This window comes from Aulonocara sp. 'chitande type north' Nkhata Bay, linkage group LG1 (assembly GCF_057382095.1).
Source record: "Aulonocara sp. 'chitande type north' Nkhata Bay isolate Kocher_YH1m ecotype deep benthic linkage group LG1, A_spYH_male_GT1.1, whole genome shotgun sequence".
Taxonomy (NCBI): Eukaryota; Metazoa; Chordata; class Actinopteri; order Cichliformes; family Cichlidae; genus Aulonocara; species Aulonocara sp. 'chitande type north' Nkhata Bay.
Window position 1 is genome coordinate 21,755,220 of NC_141344.1, and position 27,943 is coordinate 21,783,162.

The 27,943-nt window shown below is 41.9% G+C and overlaps 1 protein-coding gene across 5 annotated transcripts in view; it reads right to left on the reverse strand.

Moving 5' to 3' along the window:
• sox6 (SRY-box transcription factor 6) overlaps positions 1 to 27,943 on the reverse strand; it is a 139,743-nt gene that overhangs the window by 68,896 nt on the left and 42,904 nt on the right. For 4 of the 5 annotated variants that reach the window (XM_086288115.1, XM_086288140.1, XM_086288125.1 and 1 more), the window contains 3 exons: positions 23,768 to 24,005; positions 20,426 to 20,636; positions 3,978 to 4,067 (listed from right to left, as the gene is read on the reverse strand). In XM_086288115.1, the coding sequence (XP_086144241.1) occupies positions 3,978 to 4,067; positions 20,426 to 20,636; positions 23,768 to 24,005 (539 nt within the window). The remainder of the gene's footprint in view (positions 1 to 3,977; positions 4,068 to 20,425; positions 20,637 to 23,767; positions 24,006 to 27,943) is intronic. The other variant, XM_086288134.1, reaches the window with a different exon arrangement.

The following is a 27,943-nucleotide window of genomic DNA, read 5'->3' on the forward strand; positions in this document are numbered from 1 at the left end:
TTACATGCTTGTGAAAATCCAATTTGCTTTGCCCAGGAAAAACTAATGAATATTTTAGGGGAGGCTCCTTTAAAAATGACATAGATATGTTTTTGTCAGCTCTCTCAATGGTTTACATTCTCTCTGACTGAAAGGAAGATTAATAAAACGATATACTGTTAAATGACTCAACTTGAACAAACCACTGGAAAATATGTAATTGAAAACACAGAGATTTTTGTACCTGTATATACAAACATACACTACACACACACGAGCACAGCGCTTCCTTTTTTACCTTCCATTGCCACAAGCTAAATTCCTCAATTCATTAGAGGAGAAAAACACACAGTCCAACACTCACATGCATTCATCTGGCAAATGTGGCCTCAGGAATAATGATTTACTGTGGCTCATATTTCACCTGAGTGCACAGGGCAAACAGTTGACTGAAGTGTTGTGGAGAAAATGCTAACTGAGGCATTTTTGACTGGAGCAACTGGACAGATAACGTTTTGTGCTATTTGTGTGAACGGTTTGTATGTTGGGTGTAATAGACATATTATATAAAATACACAAACCTTTTGAAATACCCTCAAAATTAATGTCTTCCTTCTCCTTTCTAATGCTACATAAGCTCACTTTTGATGGGGAATGTTGCACAAATATGCAGTTGTGTCCAGTAGTATCAAAACCGCACTTTATAGAGGTCATTAAGACTTTTTTTTTTAAAGTGCACAAACATGTTTTGCAACAAACCCACAGTACTAAACAATCTGGGCTCTGTGCTCTCACTGTGGACCCCTTTCTGCTTGTGCAGGAGTATAGCCAGCACAGGTAGGGCCAGCATCAAATCAGTCTCAGCTGCCTCCTGCCCTGCCCTCTGTTCTCCTCCTAAAGAGCTTCCACTTATCTGCCTGCCACAGGACTGTATGTTTGCACCCGACCACTGTCACGTAGACACCATTCTCAAATTGATTGTGACAGTGCAAGAGCCCTGATTTTTCTGCTTCAGAATTCAAGCTGCCATTTCAACGCTAGTGTACAGCGTTAAGCTTTTTTCTGTCTTTCTTTTTTAGCAGATTCCAGCGGAATGAATACAGCTTGTGTTCCAATTTAGTAACTACATATTTTCCTCCAGTTTGAGTAAATGCTTGAGCAGTTTGTGTGTGTGCTTCTTCTTTTTTCTCTTCTTTTTTTTTTTCTTATGCCCCCATCGGGGGGCCAGTAAACTACCACTCAGCAGGGAAACTTAAATAGCTCTGTTGAGTATGAAGCTCAAAGACCCTGCACAGAGCAAGCCAAAAGACATATAAGCATATATGTGTATGTATATATGTGCATAATGAATGGTTATTATCAGTCACTTGTGATCATATAACAGATCTCTCTGAGATATATAATTATAAATGTCAACTGTCCAAGTTTCCTCAGCTGAAATCTTTTTATCTGTGTACTTCTTTCTTGTGCACTCTTTCCACCTTGCCTCTTATTATCTGTTACTTTGTGTGGTTTGGAGCCTTTCCAGCTAGCCTCCCTTTCTTGCTCTGTGGTTTTGTTCAGGAGATTTCATCGTTCCTGCAGATTGACAGCTAAGCTCAGGTATGAAAACAAACAGTTAGCCCTGGAATTGACTGGTGAAAAGAAATCCGCCACTAATGCTCCTTCACAAGCTCTCCTTTTCGCCTCCCCGTGCTGATGCTAAGCCCTGACGGCGTACAAGAAAAGCCAGATGGAGATTTGAAATCATTAACCCTTAATAACACCCCTCTGTATGTCTGGGTTAAGCACATTGCCTCCACTGGATTACGCCACTTTCGACTTACACTAAAACACTAGAAAACATGCCTTTACCTCAAAACAGCACAATATGTATGAAACACGCGCATTACAATAGGCTGTAATTATACATCTGTCATTTGTAAGGGGAAAATGGTTGGTTGGGTTTGCGGACCTTGAAAAGAAAAATCTCTGATGTTGTTGATGCAGTTGTTTTGTTTGTTGACTGTACATGCGTGTTCGGCTCAAAAGGATAAAGTATTCGGGGCATGTTTGAACACAACTGCTGCAAAAGAATGTCTTTATTTTCACGGGCAAAGCCTCAGGTCAAATTCTCTCACACCTATTGTTTTTTTTATCTCTTTCCTAAGAACAAGACAAAATCATTTCCTCACCAGTCAGATTCCACCACTTGCCTCTGCAATAACAATGGCTTCTCTTTCAAGGCTCCAATGGAACAATGTCAAAAGAGAGCCTACAAGGCGTTTGGTATAATTTGCGGAGGAATAAGTAAGCGATCTGCACAGAATATGCAAGGCCACTCTGCTACTAGGTACTGTAGCCTTTATCTGCATGTAAAGCTTTTTTTCTCCGCAACCTTTCATTCATTTATAACCTACAGATATGTTTGCCTTTTGTACTGATTTTAACCTAACAATTAATGGGACCTCTGATTCATCATAACACTTTAGATCTTAATCATAAGGTGTTTTCTGCTTGGTACCTTTGTTTGTGTTTTAATTAGGTGGACCTTGTGCATCTCCAACCCTGGGCCTCTTTTTAATTGCCCGTATTTACATCAGGCAGACATCAAACGCAGAGAGAGAGACATTTGTAAGGGTGAGCACAAAGCAGCCCTTTGAAATGTCTACAGTCATATGAAATGGCATGCTAATTAAAAATCTAAGGCTGCCTCTGTGATAGGAGAAGCATTTATATTTGTAACTGTGGTGTAAAGACTGTCTCCATAACTCATCAACAGACAGAGGCCATAATGTTTATTATCAGGCTCCCTACCTGTTTACAGACCACCAAGTAACCTTCCTTTTCCCATTCATCAAACAGAAAAAATGCCCTGCCTGTAATTTAACAGACCAGCTTTCAAAAGGCTAAATCATTTTAAACATTTTACCCCATGCACTTTGATCTCCACTGACACACAGTGTACTAGCACAGGTACAATGAATCGAGTTTAGCAAGCAACGATTTATCCATCACTTCATTAAGGTTATTGCTAATGAATATACTTATTAGAACATTCATCTGCTTTTTTTAACCTTTCTGTGCAGGTGGAGAAATTTAAATTAATCATTAAAGTTGAACGCTTCTGATATTTCCCATTTATGTTTTATGAAAAGAAACAATTAAGCAAATTATCAATATAACCTGTACCTTAATAAACTACGGCCCCCTTGTTTGTGAATTGTTTCCATGAAATGTTAATTAAAACGCTAGGTGCACTGATATAATATTATCTAAAGGGTTTCCAAGAAATTAAAGCAAGCCGCTAGAAGTTCTTAGTTGAAGGGATTTACTGGGAGCCACTGGCAGCCCAGTGTCAGCAGCCAGCTGGTATTGTGCTTCCCTGTGCTGTATAAACACAGCAGCTCGCTGTAACAGTCAGTGCTAAGGACTGAGCAGCTGCCCTGCCCATCCTCAGCCCACCTTCACGCTGTCATAAACAGAGATTTTGGGGGAGTGCTGAGTTGCTCTTTGCTGTGGTGCTCTCGATAGGCTGCACGGGGCGTTCACTGTCAGCGTCAAGGCATTCCACTCAAACGCAAGCTCACCGAGGAGACGACTCTGCGCGTCTCCGCACCCTCTCCTCTCCAAGCCGCTTCTCCCCTTTCAGCTCAGCCGTGGTCTGTTTACATCAAGCACACTTTGGGTTCAACAATTACCAGAGCAGCATGAACGCACCGCATGTGCCAGAGCAGAGCAGCGAGGCTCAGGGCCGTCTGAAGGGACAACAACAATAAACTGCTGACAAGCAAAGAGAGCCTTCGACTGAGGCTAAATGGGCTGGAATTTTGAAGAAAAGCACTTTGGACAGAGTTGGGCATTCCAACAAAAGATAAGGGAGGAGAGAAATGAATGAGGAGGGCAGCCAAAGGCCTTTGTTTCATTTCAAAGTACAAGGCTTTTTCTGATATTAAACAGCACATATACTATGTAAGTCTGATAGGAATGAGGAACTCACGGGGTACTTCTATTCATACCTTTTACTTCTGCCAGCAGTTCACTTGTGTTGAGCCTCTCCATCTTCTCTTTCCAGTCTTTAGAAAGAAGTTTCTCCATGCACGAGGATTCTAAAAAAAGAAAAATTAGAAGGGAAATTTAAAGCCATTTGTAATATTTGACGTTTTTATGTATGTAATATTGTGCAAAGTATATAGTTTCGCTTTTCATAATTTTGTAGATGTCATAAATCCATATACTTAAATGAAAAGATGGTGAATCAGACGAAAGAGAGGTGTTTTATTTGATGGCATTGCGCGGGAAACATTAAAAAGAGACTCCGTCCGACAGCTGAGAGATGAGCTAGGGGTGGAGTGAGAAGGGAAGCAGGCATTGTGGGACTACCATAAGGGCAGAGACACACATTAAACGGGAGGCAAAGAGTTAGACTGGGTACGTCCAAACGTTCACATAGCTGCCAATGATGAAAACAATTAACATTTGTCCAGCAGACAATGAATCAGAGAAGGAATGGCTGCAATCTGCCATGCTGTCGCTGGTGTAGCTGATAAAGAACATACTGGGCTGGCTGACCTAGGCCTCCACCATCTCTGCGGTGCTTCGGGTTCAGCCTGTTCCCATCAAACAACAGTAGAGCAACCCTCCACTCTGAGCCTGCCTCTAATCTGAACCAGAGCAACACATCCAGTCCTATTGAATTATGCCTTTTAAAGCCGCAGCCTCGGTGCAATTCTTTGAGTATTTTGAGTGAAATATGAAAATAAATTTTACTGACTTATAATTAAAATAAGTTTTATAGAGATTGCATTTATAGATAGATTTTTGCAAATTGTATAATTAATATGGAGCAACATTTAAAGCTGCAAAGCTGCGGAACTCCATAATGAATAGTCTTACAAGCATATAACAGTGGATCATTCACAAACATACTTCTGGCAACACACGGGCAGAATTTATGGTTTTTTGTTTTACATAATGCAACGGAGGAGGAGTGAAGACTGAGAAAGCCCTGTCACGTGAAACATCTGGATTCTTCCAGTTTTACCACTATCATCCTTGGGATCAGAGGAGATTTATACAGTTGAGGATGTATACAAATGTTGCTTCCTTTTATCCTTCTGTATCATCTCTCGCCCGCTTCCACAAACCAAACACTGTTGCTCCTTCTGACAAACACACTGAGTTCAGAGGATCTGGGAGTAACAGGGGGTCAGTAGTTGTTGTGGCCTTGTTTAAGGGTGGCTTTCAGCGAGATCAAGCAGAGTCACCATTTTGTTTGATTGGCCACTTCCTCCAATGTGATGGGGGTCGACAGGACATCTTCAGCTCGGGGTCATTATAACATTACTTCTGCTTTATTGACTTTCCAATTCCCAACTCACAGTTTGTGCCCTTGACCCTAAGAGAGGGAGTCAGAAAAGCCTATGTGTTTTGTGTGTGCTTGTGTGTGTTAACTCCCTGCGTGGCACAAAGATCACAGATCTTAAAACAGGGTGTTAAGGGCAGGGGGAGTAGCGGAGCTCAGCTTTTCTTCCCTGCTTCTCACCCCTGGGTGAGAGGGCTTCCTCTCCCAGAACAACAAACTCCCTTCAAATCATAATCTCCTGTCAGACACAGCAACACCAGCGCTTGACATTTTCCCCCTGAAGCACAGACATATTTCAAAAAATGGTAAAAAGGGGAATTAAACAAACACGTCGAACATATGCTAATAAGCAAACATATGCTCTCTCGCTCTCTTTCTCTCTCACACACACACACACACAAACACACTCACTTTCATCACAGATGCTTCTCCAGCACTTGATCATTAAGGAATGCACCAACAGTTGGAGATAATGTGGTGCCAGCTTCCATTCTACTCCAGTCCTCCCCCTCCCTTCCACCTCCCTCCCAGGAGAGCTGCCGCTCCCTTACTTCTCTATCCCCTCTGCCGGGCCAGACACGACCTGCCAAGTCCTCCAACAGGAGAAACTACAGCTGGAATGCACTGCTGTCCTCCCTACCTTCCACCTGGGAAAGGTGAATAATGACCTGGATTAGTCCATAAAATAACTCTCAAACACCTTTCAGTGTTCAAAGTGTGAACAAAACAGGCAACCAAAAATGGATTTGGTAAAAGAAGAAAAACTTTTTGCGCAGGCGTGCTCGAGGAAAGCAGTAAATGAGTCAGATGTCTGGCTTTTTTCAAAGCACCCGTCCACGGCCTATTTTCCTGAAGAATTTAGATTAATCCGAGGAATGCTACTTCAGTTTCTAAAATGTCTTTCTGTTTTCCCAGGAGAAATTATAAATGCCAATGAAAACACTGGTTACCATCAACATACTAATTACTGTCAGCTTATGACAGGGTGTCAAAATTGATACACAGTGTATTCACCATAAAATAACAGATTATTTGTAATACAAGATTCACGCTTAACTCCTGATTGCTTTTTTTAAATACATACTCAGATGTTCTGAAAGGAAAAGTGGTAAACTTGTGAAGTTTTTCGTGTTTGGAAGACTTTGCTGCTCTTGTCCTTTCAAAGTAGGACATAACATACTAGGGAATTAGCTTAAACAAGAGAAGAGTCCAGCGAGTTTATTTTTATTTTCCTATGGGGGCTCTTAAATCTCTCACCCACCCCCACCCCATCCATTTTTTCTCTCCCCCTCTTGAGATAAAATGCTCTGTGGCTGGGGAGCAGGCCATTCAGCTGGGATGAGAATGGAATGAAAACAATAGCCCTTATCAGGCTCTTATTTACATTTTCCCAGCGTCCCTGCAGTAGACAGCTTGGCTTGTCACCAAGCCCAGATCGCCCCACTGGACCCAGACCAACTTCCTCCAGCCCCAGCGATTCCAGTGGTCCCTATGGACCCTTGGCACAGGCCCCCACCGCTCTGCAGCTAGCACAGATAGCAACATACAAGACAAAACTACTGGAGTGTGTGTGTCCAAGATGTGTTCCCAGTGAGAGGGGAATGGTTTCTTGACTACTAAGCCTGTCTGGGTCTCATTGTCTGGGGCTGGTGCTATATAGCTGGAAAAATGCCCTGAACTCTTTCCCAATTTTATTTTGCCAAAATGGCACGCAGAAGAAAGCGAATAGTCATTAACACTGCCAAATTCAATATGTTTAGCTCCTATCAGGGGTGTCATCTCTACTATACAGCTCTTCTATGCAAGCATTGTGTGATCTTATTGATGTGGCTGAACAGGCACAGGGATTGAGACACACAGAGCTGCGATGATTGGGATAGATTAGGCTACATTTTTTTAAACTGTATTAAAAACAAACCTTAATGATCCCCATAAATCTTAACAGAAGAATGTTTCTAGGATGATATGTGACATAAACAAAGCTTTCAGCACCTGGCAGTCAGTGGTGCCAGAATATCATGTTCAGTATAAACCACAGAAGCTAAAAGACAGGTTACTACTATCTGTCCTGATACCGACTGACTCCCTGACAGTCTTGAAGAAAAATACTGATATTCCTGCTATTTGTCTGTCTTTCCCTGACGTATTTCGACCTCTCTTTCAGCACTTTCTCCACTCTTTTAAGGAAAAAGAGACCAATCCCAAATTTGTTTTGTTTTTTCTCAGATTTGGAAAAAGAGAAGACAGAAGAAAATTTTTGCTAATTAATCTTTTTATTGCTGCTGTAGACAGAAAAAGTCAAGTTACCAAGTGGTACATCAAACCGACTAAAAAAATGCAGTCACAAACACATCAGATCCTGTCACACTGGAATTAAATTGGACAGCAATAAACTAGATCTTAAAAATTAATGATATGGTACGGAGCCCCGCAGGGGACATGGGAGAAAAAAAAATCAAGACGGACTTTTGCGAGATCTCGCAAAACTAACTCGGGATCTCGCAAAACTTTTGCGAGATCTCGCAAAACAAACTCGGGATCTCGCAAAACTTTTGCGAGATCTCGCAAAACTTTTAGCCGCATTCTTCCCATTAGCTCGAAGCTAACGGGAGGTCGAGACCTACTACAGCTGGGAGGAACACTGCTTTCCCGGCACATCGTGCCTCGACCTCCCGGTCGGCTTCGGGCTGGCGTCCGAAGAATGCGGCTAAAAGTTTTGCGAGATCCCGAGTTTGTTTTGTGAGATCTCGCAAAAGTTTTGCGAGATCCCGAGTTAGTTTTTCGAGATCTCGCAAAAGTTTTGCAAGATCCCGAGTTAGTTTTGCGAGATCTCGCAAAAGTTTTGCGAGATCTCGCAAAAGTCCGTCTTAATTTTTTTTTCTCCCATGTACCCTGCGGGGCTCCGTAATATGGAGCTATGGAGTACACTGTGTATATTAAAGTGAGTACTCCACCACAGCTTGGGTTAAAAAAAAGCCCATCTCAGTTTTTGGTTTTTTTTGTTTTTTTAAATATTATCCTTTACAATCCCTAAAAAGTTGAATATAGTAAAGTTTTTGATGCAAGAAAACACGTCGTCATGTTTCAAAAGACCACGGATACCTCAAAGCACAAGAATGGTTTGTTACAACATGAAGCGATGGGTGTTTTATTACTCTGTGTTGTCAGCAATGAAAAGGTTTCAACTGCCTGCCACCACAGTTTGAGCTGCTCTGTGAGCTCCATTCTCCTGGGAGAAAGATGATACTTGTGTTTGAGTGTTTGTTGTGTTGAAAAGCTGTTGGCAGAGTAGAGAGGGCTATCTAGGAGGGTCAAATTAGCTATAAGTCATGGATAAGAAACTAGGAGGACCTCCCCTTTAGCATTGGCCTTGTATATCAGTTGTCTCAGCCTCAAGGGGAAACGTGTAATTACCAAATCAATGATCAGCTGACACTGACCGTATAAATAATGTCCTCCCCACAATGGAGAGGATGAGACAGTGAGGCAAATAGGGAAACAATTTAGCATTTGCAGTGAGGGGTGGATGGACAGAGGAAAACGAGTAGGTTTTATACAATTTGGCTTAATCCAATTATAGTCAAATTCCACCTATCAATTCGTCCATCCATGCATCCATGCATCCATCCATCCATCCATCCATCCATCCATCCATCCTCACTTAAACAAAACTGACAAGTTTAAAAAAAAAAGAGTGAGTCAAAAGTAAATTTCACATAAAACTATACCATAATTGTAACCTAGTGATGATTGGTGCTTTCTAGGCATCCCATAAAGTTCAAAGGTCCAATAAAGCAGTGGGGTGAGGAATATCCACTAATGTTTTGATTGAAAATTACACAAATCACTGTTATTTTACAGAGGATTATAGAGCCATAAATTATCCATAAATGATTATGATGATATTAGCACATTTGATTTACTTCATTGTGTCGACTTTATCGTATGATTGCACATGCAAAAAATATCTGGGCAAATTCTTAAAAAAGAAAAAAAAACTGGAAGCATTTAAACAGCTTAAAAAAGGCTGTCACATTTGTTACATTCCTACTTTTAGTGTTAGACACAGTATAATCCTTTGATTCAGGCATAGATTCTGTCTCAGAAATAAAGCTGCCAGAATCTCAGTCAGACAATGATAAGCTAACGTCTAATTTCCCATCCACTCCGCACTGCACGGGAAACAAATCAAAAGTCGAGATTGATAAAAATGAAAATGACTGTGACACACTCCAAGGAATCCTTTGAATATCTTAATCACAGACACACTAAAAACAAGACCCCATCATCAAACCAAATAAAACATAATAATTACAAGAGGCAGCCAGGGAAGTGAAATGCAGAGAGAAAACATGTTTTTGTCATTCAGCCGGTAGTCCCTGAGACAACAGCTGTTGGATGCTGCAAATACTCCTGAAGTCTCCATAATCATGCCGTTATTGAAGTGAGGACAAAAAGGGCACTAATTGCAAGGGAGCAATCGGAACGCAATAGGTTACACACCCGGGTGATGCTGCACAATGCAAACGCTAAAGAGGGAGCTGGTGGTGGGTGGTGGTGGTGAGTGGCTGGGGAGGGGGGATCGGGAGGAGGGGTGCATTCTGAGCACAACACTGCGTTGTCGCTCATTTTCAGGCAATTACCTTTCCTCGTTGTCAACAGTTGTAATAACCTCTACCATTTCCAGAATACTCGTTGGTTCTGTTGAATAATTCTGTCTTTTTATATGTAATTACGAGTGCCGGCATGCGTAAATAAAAAGGTCCGGCTCCTTGAGACATGGCGCTGTATTGTGGAGCACCTGCACCTCGTGGTGGGCTTTCTTTAACTGACACCTAATCATTATTCCACTTGGTGAACATTTCTGTTAGTCACTATTACACTATCCTATTTGGTCATGTAAATAGTTGCTATAAATATAACATAGGGTAACCGAGACGAGGTTGGGAAAGAAAGCATATGTCCTGTGTTTTATGTCCTTTTTCCTTTCCATCGTGTTTTCCCTACTTCTTAGCTGTAGCAATGCAAAAGTCAGCTTTTAGTCTCTCTCGCTGTCTTTTCTTTCCTTTTTATTTGATAACTTTAAGGTCTTTCAATAATTTGGCATTTTACGCTTTGCAGATGCTGAGTTCAGGGAATGGATTAGCAGTGTTAGTATACAGCAGTTCCCACAGAATGCACTTCAGTCATAGTCATCCTGTTATCAAGTGAATGATTCAAAATTAAATGTGGGCTGAAATGCTTTGACAACCACAGACCAAAGCTGTTACTACCTTGCAGTTTTGGACACTAACTCATCCCTTTCCCCTGTTTTTTTATCGCCACTGACCAGCGTGTTAATCCCACACAGTTGACCTGCCTATTCTAAGAAACAGTACACACACACCCAGCACAATGACCTCTCTAAATAGGACACGTGTCTATCAAGCATATATGAATTAACCATCCCCAAGAGGCTTCACCTCCTGAGCTGAGCAGCATGTGACCTCTCCCAATCCATTTTACTGCGGCACTCTGTGGCAATCAGGCTTGAATTATTAAAGTGAGCAGTGAGCAATGATCAATTCATTGCGGCCCTTGCTCGCAGACTGCCCGGCCGTACTTCAGCAGAAATGACATTGAGAACACTTGAGTATGCTTCCAGACAATGCACATAAATGTGAAATATGCCAGACCCAATATGTCAATAATCATAACTGTACAGGCTGAGGCCATGTCCGGGTTAATCCTACGGAAATGATGTTGGGTGACTGTGAGGTGAGCAGGTTTCACAAATACGTGGCCTTTCTTGACCAAAAGAGGGGAGAAGTGGCTGATACACACGGAGGAGAGCTGTGCAGAAGGCCGGTGGCGTTGCTGCTTCTGAATAATCTTACATACAGTAGCCTGAACAAACACTACCAAAAGAACTGGAGGACTTAAACAGGGTAGGGGCCAGAAAATTCAGTTAATTGTAGTCTTACCTCCTTCTTTTTACACAAATTAGAGAGGAGAAAAACAACAGCAAAGAAGTTAAAAGAGAGAGGAAGATTGCACGCAAGTATGCAACTCAAGGAACCTGGAAGTAGGAGTAGGGCAAGGAAAAAAAAATAATCAAAACTTCGCGAGGAGGAGATGAGGAGCCAAGATAAACCAGTACTCAGAGCCCCTAAAACTGCAATCTCCCCTTAAGCCGGAGAGTGGCAGCTGGCAGAACAGCTGGTGAATAGGATTAATGTCAGAAGAATGAAATAAAACTCAACATATGTCCGAGCCTGAGGTGTTGGGACTGTGCGTGATTGTGCCCCCGATGGATGCCATGTGTGCAGCTGGAAGGAGCTGCTGTGCTGCTCTGCTTTCTACCCCACAAGGTCACTTTTAAGAACGAGGACCATTAAATGCTTGAATAGCAAAATGAACTTTTCATTTCCTCTCCTCTCTGCTCCTTTGCTTTAAAGTCTCTATTCAGGCAGCAGAGGGATTCTATTGAGCACCGCTATCAATACAATGCACTCTAAAATTCGTCAGATAAAGAAACAATTGCTGCTTTGATTGAATTAAGAGAGACCAAATAGGGCACGGTAAAAGAATCAGACAAGGTTAAAGTGAAATGGAGGTTTTATTAAGATGGAACAAAATAAAACACAATTTATTCATCCAATGTCCTTCTTTACACAATTTCTGACTTGAGGAAAAAAATACTTTTATTAAGTAAGATGCCTTAAAATTTCTTTGCTGCAAAATGAGCTCATTTATTTGTTAGCAGGATAACAATAGTGCAGAAAGGCACAAAAGCGAGGGAGTACAGGAGGAAGATGGAAAAAGTAAATCAGTTGTGATTGAGTGTGAGTGTGTTTGGTTTACTAGAAAGAAAAAGTGGACTTTACTTTTGGAGTCGAAGACGATGCTGATTAAGGGATCAGCACTTGGGAACATGAACATTACAAGAAGAAATATGTAGACTAAATTTCAAATTATAATTTCCATTTGATGTTGGTAATCATTACGGTCCACACACTGTAATAAATTATAATAATTTCATACAAAAATCAAATTACTGGGTACCTTGCATTGGAGAGAGTTTTTTGGGGGGGTACCATGCAATTTAACTGTCAGATATAAACTTGCCTGCTAATCAATGCCCGAAAACATTCACATTTATTCATCTATGTTAAATTAATAGATGTGTGAAGACCACGTGTAGTACTGTGATCATGGCGGTTCAGTGTTGATTTTGTAAATTAATGGGTGTCTGAATATACAAGGACAAAAAGAGACTAATGGGATTCACATGAATGCGTTACAGTTTGCAGGGAAACCAAGTGTCTGCCACTGCACAGACAGTGGACAACAACCACGGTACTCCTCAAACACTTCAAAGATATTCAAAAAGAAGCAACCTCTATATAAGTGTTCTGGGTAATATACTACTTTATACATAATACAACACACTGTGAATGTGTCATTTTGTGTGTCTTGCTCATTTTACTTTAAGCAAACAATGTGTTTGGGGGGGATGGGTGGCTGCAGCGGGTGGTGGATATGGTTGTTGGAGGCGATCTGAACTCACAGTGAGGGAATTATTAATTTCCACTTCTCAGTTCGGGTTTTTTATCCCCAAATAGCAATTAAAGTTGTTTATTTAATCACATAACCAACTTTGTTTACGAAGATGCCAGAGTTCAGGATGTACAGATACAGCTTACTGGACTGTAAGACCAAAGGTCACTATTTTTAGATTAAGTTTTAAGCTCTCTGAGGAAAAAAGAGATGCCTGCACCCCACAAAAATCCCCTTTTTTCCTTTAAAAAAAAGTCTGACGTTCTAGGTCTTTTTAAAAATTAGATCAACTGATCAACACCGATCAACTGATGAACAATTAAAATACACTAAAAAAATGTACAGTCAAACCGCCAGTTGGAGAAATCATGAAGTTACCATAGCGCTTCTAAAGGTTAAGTATTCCAGCTCCTAGAAAGTCTCCATTCATTTCCCCTCGGTACATTGAGCTAAGTGTCTTAATGTGCAGCAACAATAGAAGTAATATGTATCTTTTCCCTTTTATTAATATGGGGTACGGAGCCAAACGGACTATAACATGCTGGCAAAGTACTTTTAAAAAGTGATGACATTAGTCAGCTGACTGTGCATTAACACCCTTTGTAATGCAATAAAAAACAATTTCCGTTCATTTGTTCTGACATGTTCGTTACATCTCCCTGTGCGTGTAATATTATTGAGCAAGGAGAAAGAAAACAGCATTGTGTGGGAGGAAAAGATTGTTCCATCGCTGCTGATTAAATAATCTCTTTGTTCAGTACGCAGCACGTCAAAGTTTGATCTAATAAATTCACGTTTGCTTTTTTCCTGGGAGAAAACAATGCAAATATGTTAATAGGTTGCACATACACTAGTTGTCATGTTTGGCTGTGTCAAGGCGGATCTCTTAGCTGGATGGCTGACGTATTTCTGACTTACAGAACAAGTCTGAAATGTGCTCTGAAATCATTAGCAGGCAACAGAGGCCGTCGGTGCCCAGGGTGTAAGTTACACTCACACTATTTTGATCCTCGGTCAGATGACACCGATTCTTTGTCAAGTTATGTGTGGAGAATGCTTGGGAGCTGAATACCATAGCTAGGACAGCGATACTTAGCTGGCACACAGTTTTCCCAGTGTAACCCAATTGCAGACGCACGCAAATGTGCACACACTGCAAGGTACACACGCCCTCACTCTGCCCCACATCCCACTGAGGAATAGCCCCTGTCCTTTCCATTTCTGATTACCGCAGCCCATCCTCCTCCAGTTTGCCACATATATGACCCTTATCATGTTCCTTTTCCTGCAAAACTGGCCTTTATCTCCCGCTTGTGTGCTTCATGATCCCGGGACAAATTTAGCACCTTTAATCACTCCTGTCCTCTTACGTATCAGCATCCCTGCTTTATTACAAAAACATTTGCGGCGCATAAAACATTCAGGCCATCACAAACTACAGCTGATTTTATCACCACGTCACTCATACACAGCACACTGATAAATCTAACAAGAAGCGTTTGTTCAAATTCTTCCAGACCTTTACCGCAGAAGCTGTGATGTCACTGATTGCATTTCTAGACTGTTTGTTAAAAATGCAATTGACGAGGCATACCTACAGCCAGCGTGTGGGTGTATGAGCATATAAGGACAAGCAAGCCTCTGTGCAACCCTGGCTGCGATTTGTCTCTCAGAGACACCCGTTTCCTCCTATCAAGGGGTTCCTGTGCAGCCAGTAAGCCAGGATCACAATGGGTGTTTTGTGCTGCATGGGTGCAGGGGGACATGCTCAACAGCTGAAACCCGGGAAGATGGCCCCTGGAATGCTTCACAGCAGTTGCTACTGTTGACTAATCGGAATATGAGAACTGGGGAAGGTGATCTTGAATGCGAAGAATGGCACATTGAAGAAGCAGCTGCTTGTTTTGTCATCTGAATGACCAAGACAGCAGAAAGGGTTCCCGTTTTAAAAGGGGCAACAAAATCTATATCTTAGCTTGTGTAAAGTGAAACCTGCACAGGCCTCCGTTGCCCTATGGGGATATGCCTGTGTTATGTGAAGGCTCTGTTTTGGAACAGATAGTAAATACATAATTCAGGAGTGGACCAGGCTCTCTGAGCTGCCTATTCCCATCATGAAGCCACTCCATTTAGCAGTGGGCTCTGATCTCAACCTGGCAGAGGAACAACTTTGTCACTGGAGGGTAAAAAAGGATTGAAGACAAAATTTACAGAAGGAGGAGGGAATGAGGTGCTCTGGACAGATAGGGGTGACAGAAGGGGAAAAAAACCACTGAAAAAAGACAGAACGGAGGAGTAAAATGGGGGGTGGGGAGATGGGATGGGAGGAAATACAGAAACCAGAGAAGAAGGAAGAAGATGGCAAAGTAAGAATAGGGAGGAGTGAAGGGCAGGGTAACCCTTTTTTGTGAAAGTTCACATGTCAGGCTGGCAGGCTGCTCGCGGCAAACAGCCGAAAAATCTATTTAACGTCTGCTTCACGGGGTGACAAGAGGGTTGATTGGCAGAGAGCAGAGAGCCACTTTTGATCATGTGTCCTAACAAGCGATTCCAGCTCATGTCTCCTCAGCCTGAACAGAGCTACATTACCTATTCAAACAAAAGTGACAGACCAGAGCACTGCTCCGCTGAGCTGGTGCACCACACCACAGGCCAACAGAGTGCAGACACACACACACACTTTCACACACACACACACACACACACGCACATATATACAGGAAGCACTCCCCCTGACATACAGTACTGGATGTAAGCATAAACACAACTATCAAGTAATGACCCTTTGATCAAACAGACAACTTAAAAGAATTTGTTAAACTATTTTAACAACAGTGAAAAAAAAACTTTGCAGAAGGTGGAAATAAGGCATACAGAGGAGATGCAGATTCTTGGCTAATCGTTACTTAACCTGTGTATGCTAACGCCAAGAGGGTCCCAGCTTTATATTGTCCAGCTGATGCTGCAACGAAAGGCAGCGTTGAGCTATGTGTGAAGAATGCCTCAAAATCTGCAACCAAGGCAACTGGGTTTCCAGCCCTCATTGCATATGCATAGAGTCAGAGGCTCATGCTCAGATCATTATAACAAAGATTCCTATTAATTAGGTGGGATAAAGCAGAACCAGATGACATGGCAGCTGGGATGAGACGAGAGGGGAGAAGGGCGGGAACTAAAAGAGGAGGGGAGAAAGTGCAGCAGTCTGTTTTTTTGGGGGAGGTGTATTTTTGCTGGTATAATGTATATTACAGGTTATAGATATACACGAAAGAAGGAAAACCTTTAAAAATTCTTTTAATGCTGCATTTAAAGAAAATGGGAATCAAAAAATGTCTGTTAATGCTGTCAAGCATCTGCAGCCAATTGCTGTTGAGTCTCCATGTAGAGTCAGAAGAGGTTGTGACACTGACAGGGGAAAGTGTTACAACAGAGTCAAGAGTTCATCAGTGCTAATCAGACCACAGGCTTAGAGCTGATCCTATTCTCTTCCAAAGCTTTCACCCATCCCTGAATCTCATTACACGCCGTGTTGTAATAGAGGATAATGACCTGGGGCTACTCACACAATGCTGATCGCTCCCCCCACACTCAACCTACTGCACAGTCATTATACAGTGATAATACACAATCTCGCCAGGGGGATTACACTTACAAATAGAGAAGAGGTGATAAAGGCAGAAGGTGAGGAAGACACGTCTATGTAGTGGCACTGAGCCACACACCGTTTGCACATATGACCAAACACAATCCTTCCAGCGGCACTCCCCACTGTGCTGCTCTATGTCACCGGCAAAGGTTCGGTAGGGGGAACTCTTTTCTTAGTAGAAGGATATTTAATTCCTTTCACCTCAGGATAAAAAGCAGTTGCAGTTTGGCTGGTGGTACGGCTTCCCTTTGCTGAACTAATTAGCCATGACTTTGTCAAAGGACTCCAGGTGTTGGCTGTTCTGCTAGTGCACCTAGTGTATCCACTCTTACTGTTCTTCAAAGGCTGCAGTCTTAGAATATCTGTCCATCTCAGTGTCTTGACACTTGTGTTATTGTTATGTTTTAGATAAAAGCTGCAGATTACATGTGAAACTATCCACTATCAAATATTCTCAGGTCACCCCTTTTTCCCAGTACGGTTTACTGAATAGAAGTCTAAGAACCGAGCCGAGCGTATTGTGATGCTGAACACTATGGCTTTTGTAGTCAGCAGTGGTAAAAACAGAGTAAAGCTCAAAGGTTGGTTTTTTTTTTTTAAATAAAATATATAGAATATTGATTTTTCTTTCAGCTTTCATTTAAAATAAAATATAATAAAAAACAATATTTCTTAACTGCCCTAATACATGGAAATAAGCTGCTTGTGTTTTAATATTAGTCTTGGATGGACTGGCAAGGTTTCAACAAGTAGATAGTGAGCCTGGAAAATCCCTAAAAGGTAAAACGGGATGCTGAAACCCAATTACCCGTCCTTGTCTTGGGGACGATCATAAAGACTGTACACACAAGAGTTTCTGTGTTGACTTGCGCAGTATTGATTCATACTTTAGTGCATTATATAAAACTGCTCTAATTGCATGTGAATCAAATCAAGGTCACCTTGGGTTTTTATAATCAAGGCTATTTTTCTTTTTACCCTAATACTTTATACTGACATTTTTAACTCTTGACAAGTGCTGTCTGGAGACTTATCCATAAATAATGCATTTACAATACCTAGTAAATAAACATGGGGCACAATCGTTAGCCCTGCTGGCAACTGGGCCTGATAGAGCTTTTACAGCAAAGGTGACTATTCAGCTAAATGCAGTGCTCGCTGCTGGGAGGACATTTTCATTCATTAGCACAGTCACAAGCACTTAAAGCACTTTAAGGACCAGAAATGGAGAGTAAAGGTGGAAGGATAGAGAGGGTGAAAGGGTACAAATATACAGAGATGAAGGGATGAAGGAATAATAGCTAATACTGAACAGTGACTCTTTTTTTTATTATTTGTATGTTTGAAAACAAAGAAATTATTTTCATGCATAGAGTGGATGAAGTCAAAAAATTACCATCTGTTATTTTAGGGGCTGTCTGTATACCTTCATTTCTACCCCAATAATTCATGTACTGTATTTTTAGGTTTTGTTAAGGCTTTGAGAAAGCTGCCGCTAACAGCCAGCTGTCATTTGTGGTTCTTGCAGTACAGAAAAAATACCTCTTAAAAACCCAATAGCCAGGAAACCAGAAACAGCTATTGAAGACTGTCAACAATAAATGGCAAAGAAGCTTTTCAGAGCAAAGTTTTAGAAAATATAGGTTTTATTTTCCATCTATGAGCAATGTAGTGTGAGAAGTGTATCGCAGATCATTTGCTGTCCCTCTACAATTGATGTTACTAGAGTTATCTTCAGTCCATCACGACAATGAGCCATCTTGACTAGACAAGGAAGGCCAGAGAAGAATGGTACCAGATGGTGAGGAGTCTCTGAGGACCTCAGTGACCCCGGCCAGGCAGACATCAAAGCAGCAGAATTAGACACAACAGTTGTCATGTGTAGATAAGCTACATATTTAGCTCATCTGTTGCTTGTGGTATATTAGTAACATCATTAAGACAACAAATGGCATTCTTGCATGTTCTCTACTACATTAATCCTGCCCTTTTCATTTCCAACTGTGTCTCTGACCAGAAACAAAGACATACGATTAAGATCTCTCAAAGGTTTCTCTGAGATTTTCTCTGAGTCCCTCTCCCCCATTTTACAGTAATCACATATCATCACCACTGAGGCTTCCTCAAGTGCTCTCCAGGAAAAAAGTCTCCCACAATTCTTGCAGCTTGGGGACAGCACACCGAAACTCTTGTATTCTGCGTGTCTCCAGCTCAGAATCTAATTTCTACCAACAAGGGAGTTTATTTTGGTGGTGAGGATACACAACACATGAGGCGGACCAAGTCACTATTATTAACAGGAGATTAAAACAGCTGTATGGTACTCTAAAGCACCCTCTCCTCCCTGCGCCAACATAAGGCACTGGATTACAAGCTGCACTTGACCATTTAAATTACTGCAACAACCAGCCTTCACCAGCTGGGGCTCATTACCATAATGCCCGCTGTCGCTACCAAGAGCACTGACGGTCTTGCCCTGAAAATCAACTCCACGAGAAGCAGGACATATGAATTTTTTTATACCTTAGGGTAAAACTCAGCAGTAATAGCAATACCAACTTTGTCCTAACCAGAAGCTGTCCTGCTCGGGGAACTCCTTTATGTCTCGCCATATCTGTAGATCAGTAGCAGCAAGGATACCGGATATCCCTAAAATTATGTCTGCATTAGAGCATTTAGTAAAAATGGCCCAAAAACATGGGCGAGACAACACAGTATATTTACTGTCTGAACTGAGATATTTATTAAGAGCTTCTTTTTTTTCAGTGTGTTGGTAAATTGCCAATACGAGTGGCCATTAAATCATAATAAAAAACAATTATTAAACTAATAAACCTACCCAGGTCTAATTTGTAATATAGATTTTTTGTATTCAGTGAAATATGGACCGACTTCTAATATCTAATGACAACACAAATAATCAGTCTCATATCAGGATGTGGCTAAACGATTAAGTGATGAGAGGCCTGTGACGCTCTGATACAAAGATCGCCGAACGAACACTTAAAAAAGAAGTGGCAAATTATTTTTAGGCTAACAGAGGTCTAATTTATTCGTCTGATGAAGTGCTTAAGCTAAGAGCTCCCCAGACACTAAATGAGACACATGCATTCCCAAGGGGGTTTAACATTTGATTGGATGTAGTTATATTACTACAGCCCTAATTAAGAAGGGGGATGTGTTTCAGCAGCTCTTTCAAATATTTGTTTTTCCGCCATACTCTTGATAGACTGCAGGCTGTAGGAGGGAGAGCCAAGCAGGGTGAAATGGTAGCAGATATGATAGAGACCCAACAGTCTTATCGCAGAAAGGGATTTCTTTTTTTCCCCCCTCTATCTCTACTTTTAGGAAACAAAACAACAACAGCAACAACAAAAAACTCTTTCAGCTGTTCACGGTGCGCTGAATAAGATGAATTAATTATGCACACGAAACAGGTAAAATCCTTGAGAAGGGCTTGGGTTGTTTGTGGTTAGCAACCTTTGATGAATAACTGTGCATGGTGAGAAGTGTTCTTGTGTAGCAAAATAAAAAGGAGGTAATGTTCCTGGCATCAGGTCAGCACTATAAGTTTTATAGTCAAAGAGTTTTCCTTGGCGTGGACGAAGACCACACTTATGCTGAGGTGCACTGCCACACAGTCTTTGTCATGTTGGAAGAAGTTCAGAACAAACTGGAAATACTGTAACGTCAGTATTCCCAGCTTTGAGTGTGCCCGCATGAGTGTTTGAGACAGAGAGAGATACAGGAGAAAAGAGGCAGACAGTCAGCAAGCGTGAAAAACTATTAAAGAAACAGGAAAATGTGGAAAGATCGAGGACGCTTAAGGGGGAAGAAGGTAAAGTATTCCTGTGCCCATACATACACACACACACACACTTGCACGGACACACACACACACACATGAGGAGTCATACCGTCTTGCTCTGTCTTTGTCATCTCCTCTAGCTTCTTCTGCTTCAGAGTGTCCACTACGTCTGCCAGGCTTCCTTTGCGGCGCTCTGGAGTTCCAAACGCTGATCCGCTCAGCAGGTCACTTCGCTCCCGGGCCCCCTCCTCAGGCTTGTGTGGGGAAGTGGAATTGTTCCGGAAAGAGTACAGGGAGCATACTTTATTGCTGTCAGATTCCTGTAAGACAAACAGAAGTCGGGAGGGGAGGCAACAAGGGATGGGATTTGTATTAAGTGATGAGCGGGATTCTGTGTTCTGTCAGTGGCTCTATTCAGTGTTTTGACAGTTTTTCATTCAAATGCAGTGATTGCTAGGTTTTTGCAGCTCATGGGCGCTTTGGCCATATTAAATGGCTCTTCTCTGGCTTTTCAACACGGCAGCTTCTGCAGTCTCAACAGTGATAGCTGCTCTGATAAATGAAATATGACAAGTGAAAAATTGAGATGAAATGATGAGGTACACTTTCATGGGGGTATATCCATAATGTGCTCAGGCTTTACTTTTCATCTGCGGAGACTACACAGAGAAACCGCCCAGCTGTAATCTCTCAAATTGCTGTTGAGTGTGCATTTGTGTTAGGGTGACTGCTGTGTAATTTGTTCATTTTCTAGTGGAGAACTATTCTCAGCTGAGTGCCTCGAGCCGTCGTAAATCTGTGTCCTGTCTCAAGCTGTTGTTGTTTTTTCGTCCCACCTGTGTATGGTTTAGTATTTAACTAAGGGTCCTGTCTCTGGCTGACTGGCTGAGTGTTCCCGGTGCACAAACGGAGACATAAAGGCATGGGGGAGAAGAATGGGGGAGGGCTTCAGGGGAAGAGACAGAGAGAGTAAAAGAGAATACTCTGCACATGGGAGTGTATAGGCAGCGCACAGACGATGGCTGAGGATTGCGTCTGACAGAAGGTGGTGTTAATTATGGTTTGTGCAGTCTGAGAAAGCAGAAGGTAGCTAAGCAGCCAGGAGTTGCAGCCTTTAACAGGGGAACAGTTACTGATTTAAACTTTCGCCTGCACAGAGAAGATCTGAATCCAAAATATACTGCAAGCCTGTCATACAAAAAACAAAAAAACAGGGAGCTTTAATCAGCACCAGTGTGATAAGAGTGTATTACAGCATGGTTAAATGATGCAACCATGTCTGGAGTCGCTGACAATCCCAAATAAAAAGTCGGGAATGCAGTAAACCAGGCAGGAGTGTTGACAGTGCCGAGTTCTCATCCCTGTGTGGCATGTTGAGCTCGAGGCAGAGTTTCAGTGGAGTGTAGGGTGGTCTGGTACCAAGTGCCAGGGTGGCACGACTGACCGGCCTACTCTGCACCTCCCAGCCCAGCGCTGGATCATTATGCAGCATGGCAGAGACAGTTGAGAGTGCTTGAGGGGAGTGGAGCAGTGCTGGGTTAATCAGCTGGCGTGGGTTCAGGGCACAGCCCACACAGAGCCATGGCACAGCAATAGAGTCAGGTAATCAGCAAAGGCAACACTCTAATTCCTTCCACCTTATGTCCTTTTCTTTTCTTCATCCACCTTCTTGCATTTGACCCTTTTTTCTTGTTTTTTCCCTTTTACTCTCCTTTTTAGTTCTTACTCCCACTTACTATTCAACCTATTATTCAGTTGAAATACCTTCCAAGCGTAGAAGACGGCATGGGCATAAAAAACATCCACTCCTAACTGTACATTATACCAATTAGGACTGTGACAAAATCAAGGCAAGAGGAGGGAATAATATAGAAGTAATAAAACACTCAACCTTTAACATTTAAAATAGCTACTATCTAACTATTCATGATGTGTTGTGCTTGAATCAAAGTCATATCGAAAGTTTTCAGACCTGCAGACTCTTTCTTCTTGTTACTTCAATGGCTGCTGGCCTTGTTTACATCAGTGAAAGATCAGTCTTATACTTTCTTTAAGAAAACATGGTGATTGATGCCGTCATATTTCTTCTTTAAAAAAAAATAACTTTCTTGTATTTAAGTTTTTTTATCCTTAAGAGGTTACATAACTCAATGTTTTGTCTCTGACATTTTATTTAAGTTTGTGTGACACATAGTTTATTTATTTTATATATTAGTTATGTATGTTTGTGAAGTGTTTCTATATGCTTTTTTTTTTAGCTGTACATCATAAAATTCACTAAAATCCTGTTGCTGACACACTGTAATGTGCTACAGATGACAAGAACCTGAGAAATCCTATGGCTCTGTGTGTGTGTGTGTGCGTGTGTGTGTTGTGCTAAGGTGTTGAGGGTCTCAGTGGCAAACTGCAGAGCTACTTCAGAAGCCCTCTGGGTCTCTTTACCGCAGGCCCGTCTGTCACAGACAACCACCTGCCTCCTGTGTCTATAGCCCACAAGTGCCTATGCTCTTCCTCATTCTGCTCATATCAAAGCGGCGCTCCACTTAAAATGCGCAGCATCTGGGGGTCTTGCCGCAGATGTAGCTTACACAAAACAAGAGAAACAACACACGCACTGAGCACACAATTTTTTTTTTGCAGTAACGTAAATCCAAAGCACACCAAAGAAAGCAGATAAAGCTACATTCCTCTCCATCTGCTATTAAGTAATTTTATGTGCCGTTCACATTGCTCAGAGAAGAGTTAGAGATCCCCTCTTTAACCTAATAATAGTTCATGGTTTAATGTTTGGCACAGTTGCCTGTCTGAAAGGCTCCAGAATCCCTGAGGATTCAGAGCATTACAGAACCACGGGGCTGGAGCTGGTGATAGAATATCAGCTAAGCTTCTTTATACAAGCCAGGAACAATGAGTGGCTGCTCCGCTTGGATCGTGAATACCCCCGGGAGGACAGTAAGACATAAGTGCATACTAATAGGTTTGAAATTGTCCTGTATTACTATGCTTTATTTAAACAGAGCTTCGTCTTCTACGCCCCACAGTAGCTCACACTGTTTTTCATTCACTCCATAAGTATCACAGAGTCACTACAGAATAATAAAAAAGGTTTAGAGATCGACCAGTTCGGTATAACTTTAGCAGACTACATTGGTATTTGTCCTGCTAAATGGCTTGCTGTCATATTTTACTTTTTTTTTTTAATTTTGTACTTGAAATCTTTGTTATTGCTGTCATTATGCTTTTTATACTGTGTGATGCTCTGTGTGAAACATTTGCTGTCCCCAGTGGCAGGTGAAAAACCAGCTCAAATCTGTGCGAATTTAAAACTCTTTTCATCTGCACAAAGATGCTTTGTGAAAATGTATGAGACTTTTGAAATGTTTGGCATTATTGGTTAACCAGCATGGGCTCTATTAGAGGTTTGTTTTGCAACTGCGTATGAATGCCTCACCATGCGCTGCTGGGCTGACACCAGGCTGTCCCAATCGCTTTCTGATGGTACGCTGCTGAGCGGCTGCATTTCATCAGGGGCTTTTCCGTGAAGCAGACTGTGCAGCGGCAGCTGTGGTGTGCCATGGGCCTCTGCGCTCTCCTCTTTCTCCCAAGACAAATGCTCCTGACTCATGGCATCATCCCCATCAACCACAGAGGCAAAAGGAGACGTGGCTTGCTTGGAAGACATGACTCTGCTGTGGAGCAAAGAAACAAAATAGTTGGAAAAAAAAAGATTATGACTTATAGTTGTTGAAGAATTTCATGAATGAATATCAAGTTTGGAGGGGGGGGTTCGTAGCTGCCACTGGGATTACAGGTAGTGCACCTGAGGGGATGATGGTGCATGAGATGAATGATTAACCTGGCTGTCACCTGTTGCTGTTCTGGGCTGCTGAGTTGGGGGCAGGCCATGGGGTCCCTAATCCTTTGTTTAATGCAGATGGATGACTTGATCTGTGGCTGGAATCATCCCTATTTGAGTTCTGGTCCAAACCCCACAACAGTTACTCAGCCAGCAGGTCAACCAGAGAGGGACTAAATCCAGATAAAAAGTGAAAAACCTAACAAATGAGTTAACTCCTGGTACGAGATTGCTTTCCCCCCTCTTTTTTCTTTGTCTTTTATTCATACGCTACCTAAATGATGTTCTCTATTTTTCAAACATATTTGGTTTTGTCCTCCAAACATCGTAATAATTTAGTAATTTCCCTCATTTGGTTTTCTTTCATTCTGAACCAGTCAGATACGAACAAAAGCCATCCTTGTCTCCTTTTGTTTCCGTGCATCAAATGAGGAAATTATTAACATTTATTGACAGCGTTCCCCCAGGCCATCAAATCCTACTTAAGCGGCTTAAAAACCAAAGCTCGCAGGAGGACTAAATTCACAAATCTGTCACATGCTTTCATGAATATTACAGTGAAGAGTGTACTTGACATATCAGGTGCAAAGGAAACTCATGTTAATTCTAATTTCTCTCTTTTTTTTTCTTTTTTTAAACAGCCCAACTCTTTTCGGTGTAAAATTTATACAACCAATTCCGCGTTTTCTCACAATTAATGAGCCTGCACTCATGCTGTGCGCTACAAAGAATGAAATTAAACACTGCCAGAAAATCTAATTATGTGTTTGGTTTTAAATTAAAAAGAGGATAATAGGGCCTTCCTACTGATCTAAAGTGGAGAGAAGAAGCTGGAGCATATTTAGCTGCTAATCTACCTTTCCCATAGCTGTTGTTCTGTTTATTCTTCTCAACTCTGGGATATCGATCATTAAAACCAAGCTGTAAATGCTCACAGTCATGGCGTGTGAGTTGGTCTGCGTTTGCATGGGAGAAGGAAGAATTTAAAAAAAAAAATTTAAATGGGGGTGGGAAATTACAGCTATGTGTTTGTATGCGACAAAATGCTCAAGATACTTCTTGCATTGCATTTCATCACTGATCAACATCTGCCCTGTTCTCCTGCTCTATCCACAGGGGTCAGTGTGACAGCACTTTAGTTTCACCCTCAGCTTGACATGTGGGGGTGGGAGCTCTCAAGGTTGAGGCAGGCTGTGGTGCGATGGTGTCCTTGCACTTTCTGCTGAGAGCCGGGGACCAAGAGATAGGCAAAGGTATTTTCATATTAAAAAAAGGATTTTGCTAACAAGGTCTTGACTGTAATGGTTCCTGGTCCTTCTCAAGGAAGCGTGTCAAATAAAATGTATTGTCCATGTAAACAAACACACACACACACACACACACACACACACACACACACACACACACACACACACACACACACACACAGCTGAATACTATAGACTGGATCCAAACATGCTGTACAAGTTTTAGAAAGCAAAATTTTAAGATTGTGAAAAGTTCAGAATAGAAGACAATACGAAATGAACCAATAACATAAAAATAGATATGGCGCAATAGTTAAAGAAATTAAAGAGTGTGTCGCAAAGTTTTCTTTTTACCTTTAAAAAACAAACCCTAAACACCAACTTCAGAAGATCTGAGAGGTGCGGCGGGAATTTATGCCAAAGAAAATCAGACAATTCTCTACTTACTATTTAAAAATTTGCAGTGACAGAGTTGTTACCATCCTCTTTGCTGCTTATTTACTCACTCACTCACTCTCTTGCACACAGTCACAGTCAACCTGGGCAGTGAATTGAGGCCTAAACAATAGTAGCCTAAGTTGATCTCTTGTGTCTCAGCAGCTGTACAAACAAACCCACCAAGACAGGTAGACAGTAATGCAGGAGTGTGGTCCCGTGCCTGACTGCTTGTGTGCTTCTTTTTCTGTCTCTTCTTCTGACTTTTTAGCCGCTGTGCCTCGAAATGCTGCTGGCTGTGTCTTTTAGTGCGACTCAGCTCTTCATTTTAATCAGTTATTAAATTGTTTCCTTCAATTATATCAAAGAGAAAATGAGCTTAAAATTGCGCACTGTTCACTGCCAATCAGAAGTCAGAGCAAAGTTCAGCGCATGCATGTAATGGTAAGTGGAGGGAGTAGAAGTTGGGCTATTGGAAATGAAGTGTGTGTGTGCGCATATCTGTGTGTGTGTGTGGGGCGGGAGTAGGCCGAACGCATATTCTGACATATTTTTTATTCATGCACACAAAAAGCTCGAGCCTGAAGCGCAACAAGCACCTCGTCCTCAATGGAGTGTGAGAGTGAAACAAAGCACTGCTTTTGTATTACACAGTAAATCAAGTGGTATTATTTTACCACTAAAATATTCAGTCTCTCAGGCACTTTTACTTTGGTCTCCAGCCATCAGTCAAACTGCTGAGGCGTGAGTGAGAGAAGGCGATAGAGAGAGAGAGAGAAACGAAGAAGAGGGAGCAATGGAGACTCCATCCTCCTGTAACATGTGTCTACAGCAATCTTGTTAAAGAATGCAACAGATCTGCAGCTCCATAACAGTATTTGTCAGCAGGAGTTAATAATTTATTAGCAGTGCTGGGAGGGCTGCGCTCAGGCAGCTAAAGAGTGCAGAGAAACCCTTCTGCCCCACCCCCAACCCCTGACAAGCCCCATACAATACTACCTCATATTATTAAAAGGGAAAGGGAGAAGTGTGGCAATAATTCTCTGAAAATATCTGAGGGCAACCATACAGTATTTTATTCCTCATATTTGGAGAGGCGATCACAGAGGGCTGTGATCTAAAGGCGTGCACGTGCAATAGATCAGCGCAGAAACAACAAAGACATCTGATGAGGTGTAGAAGAGGGAGCAGAATTTAGCTGAATGAGGGTACCACCAAAGCATGTGGAATCTGATTATATTTTCAGTTCAAATAAGACTATATGCATCCTTTGCCTCTTGCGCGTGAGCAAAACAGCCCTGTTTCACTTTATTATGACCAAAATGTGCTTTTACAAAACAATAAAAATGAGGTGAACTTGAAAAGCCTAACCCTAACCCGGCTGCGGGATAATCCAAATCATAACAACAAGTGTAAGATACGCAGCCATCTTTCTTAAAGACAAAAGCCCCAGTCACTTTGACGACTTAAGACAGAGATGAGGGAGGGTCAGATAGAAAAGATACCCAGTCTATATATAGCTGACAATATTGCGCACATTTGAAGGGTTAGGTCTTAAGTTCTCCGGCCACTGGCTCATATGACCTGGAATGCTTTGAGTCATGAATTGTTCCCCAAGATAATGTTTCATCATCGTGCAAAACAACCTCTGTATAATTGGTAAGTATTAGAGGAGTGATGTGCATTGCTCATCTTGGTGGTCTTGTGACTGGCGAGCCATGTGTCCTCAGATATCCCATTTCCTCTTTCATCATAAAAGGGTCTGACTGACTTTCGCCCTCTGTCTCTACTCTGTCACACTGTTTACCTTTTATAGACAATGGCCTAAGTAACTCCACGCCGTCACCCCCGATCACCCTACCCGGACACTCGTCTGTCTCACTGCTGATGTCTTGCACCCTCAAGTTTTGATCATGAGTCCCAGAGATGAGGAGGAGATTAGACTCTTCTTACGTGTGTTTTCAGTGGAACGAGGAGAGAAAAACTAAGAAATGATTAAAAAAGCGAAGGATATCTTAAACGGGATGGAACAGCAAACAATTACAGATAAAGAAGTTCCTTTGTGGTCTATCAGTGTGTACATTTGCCC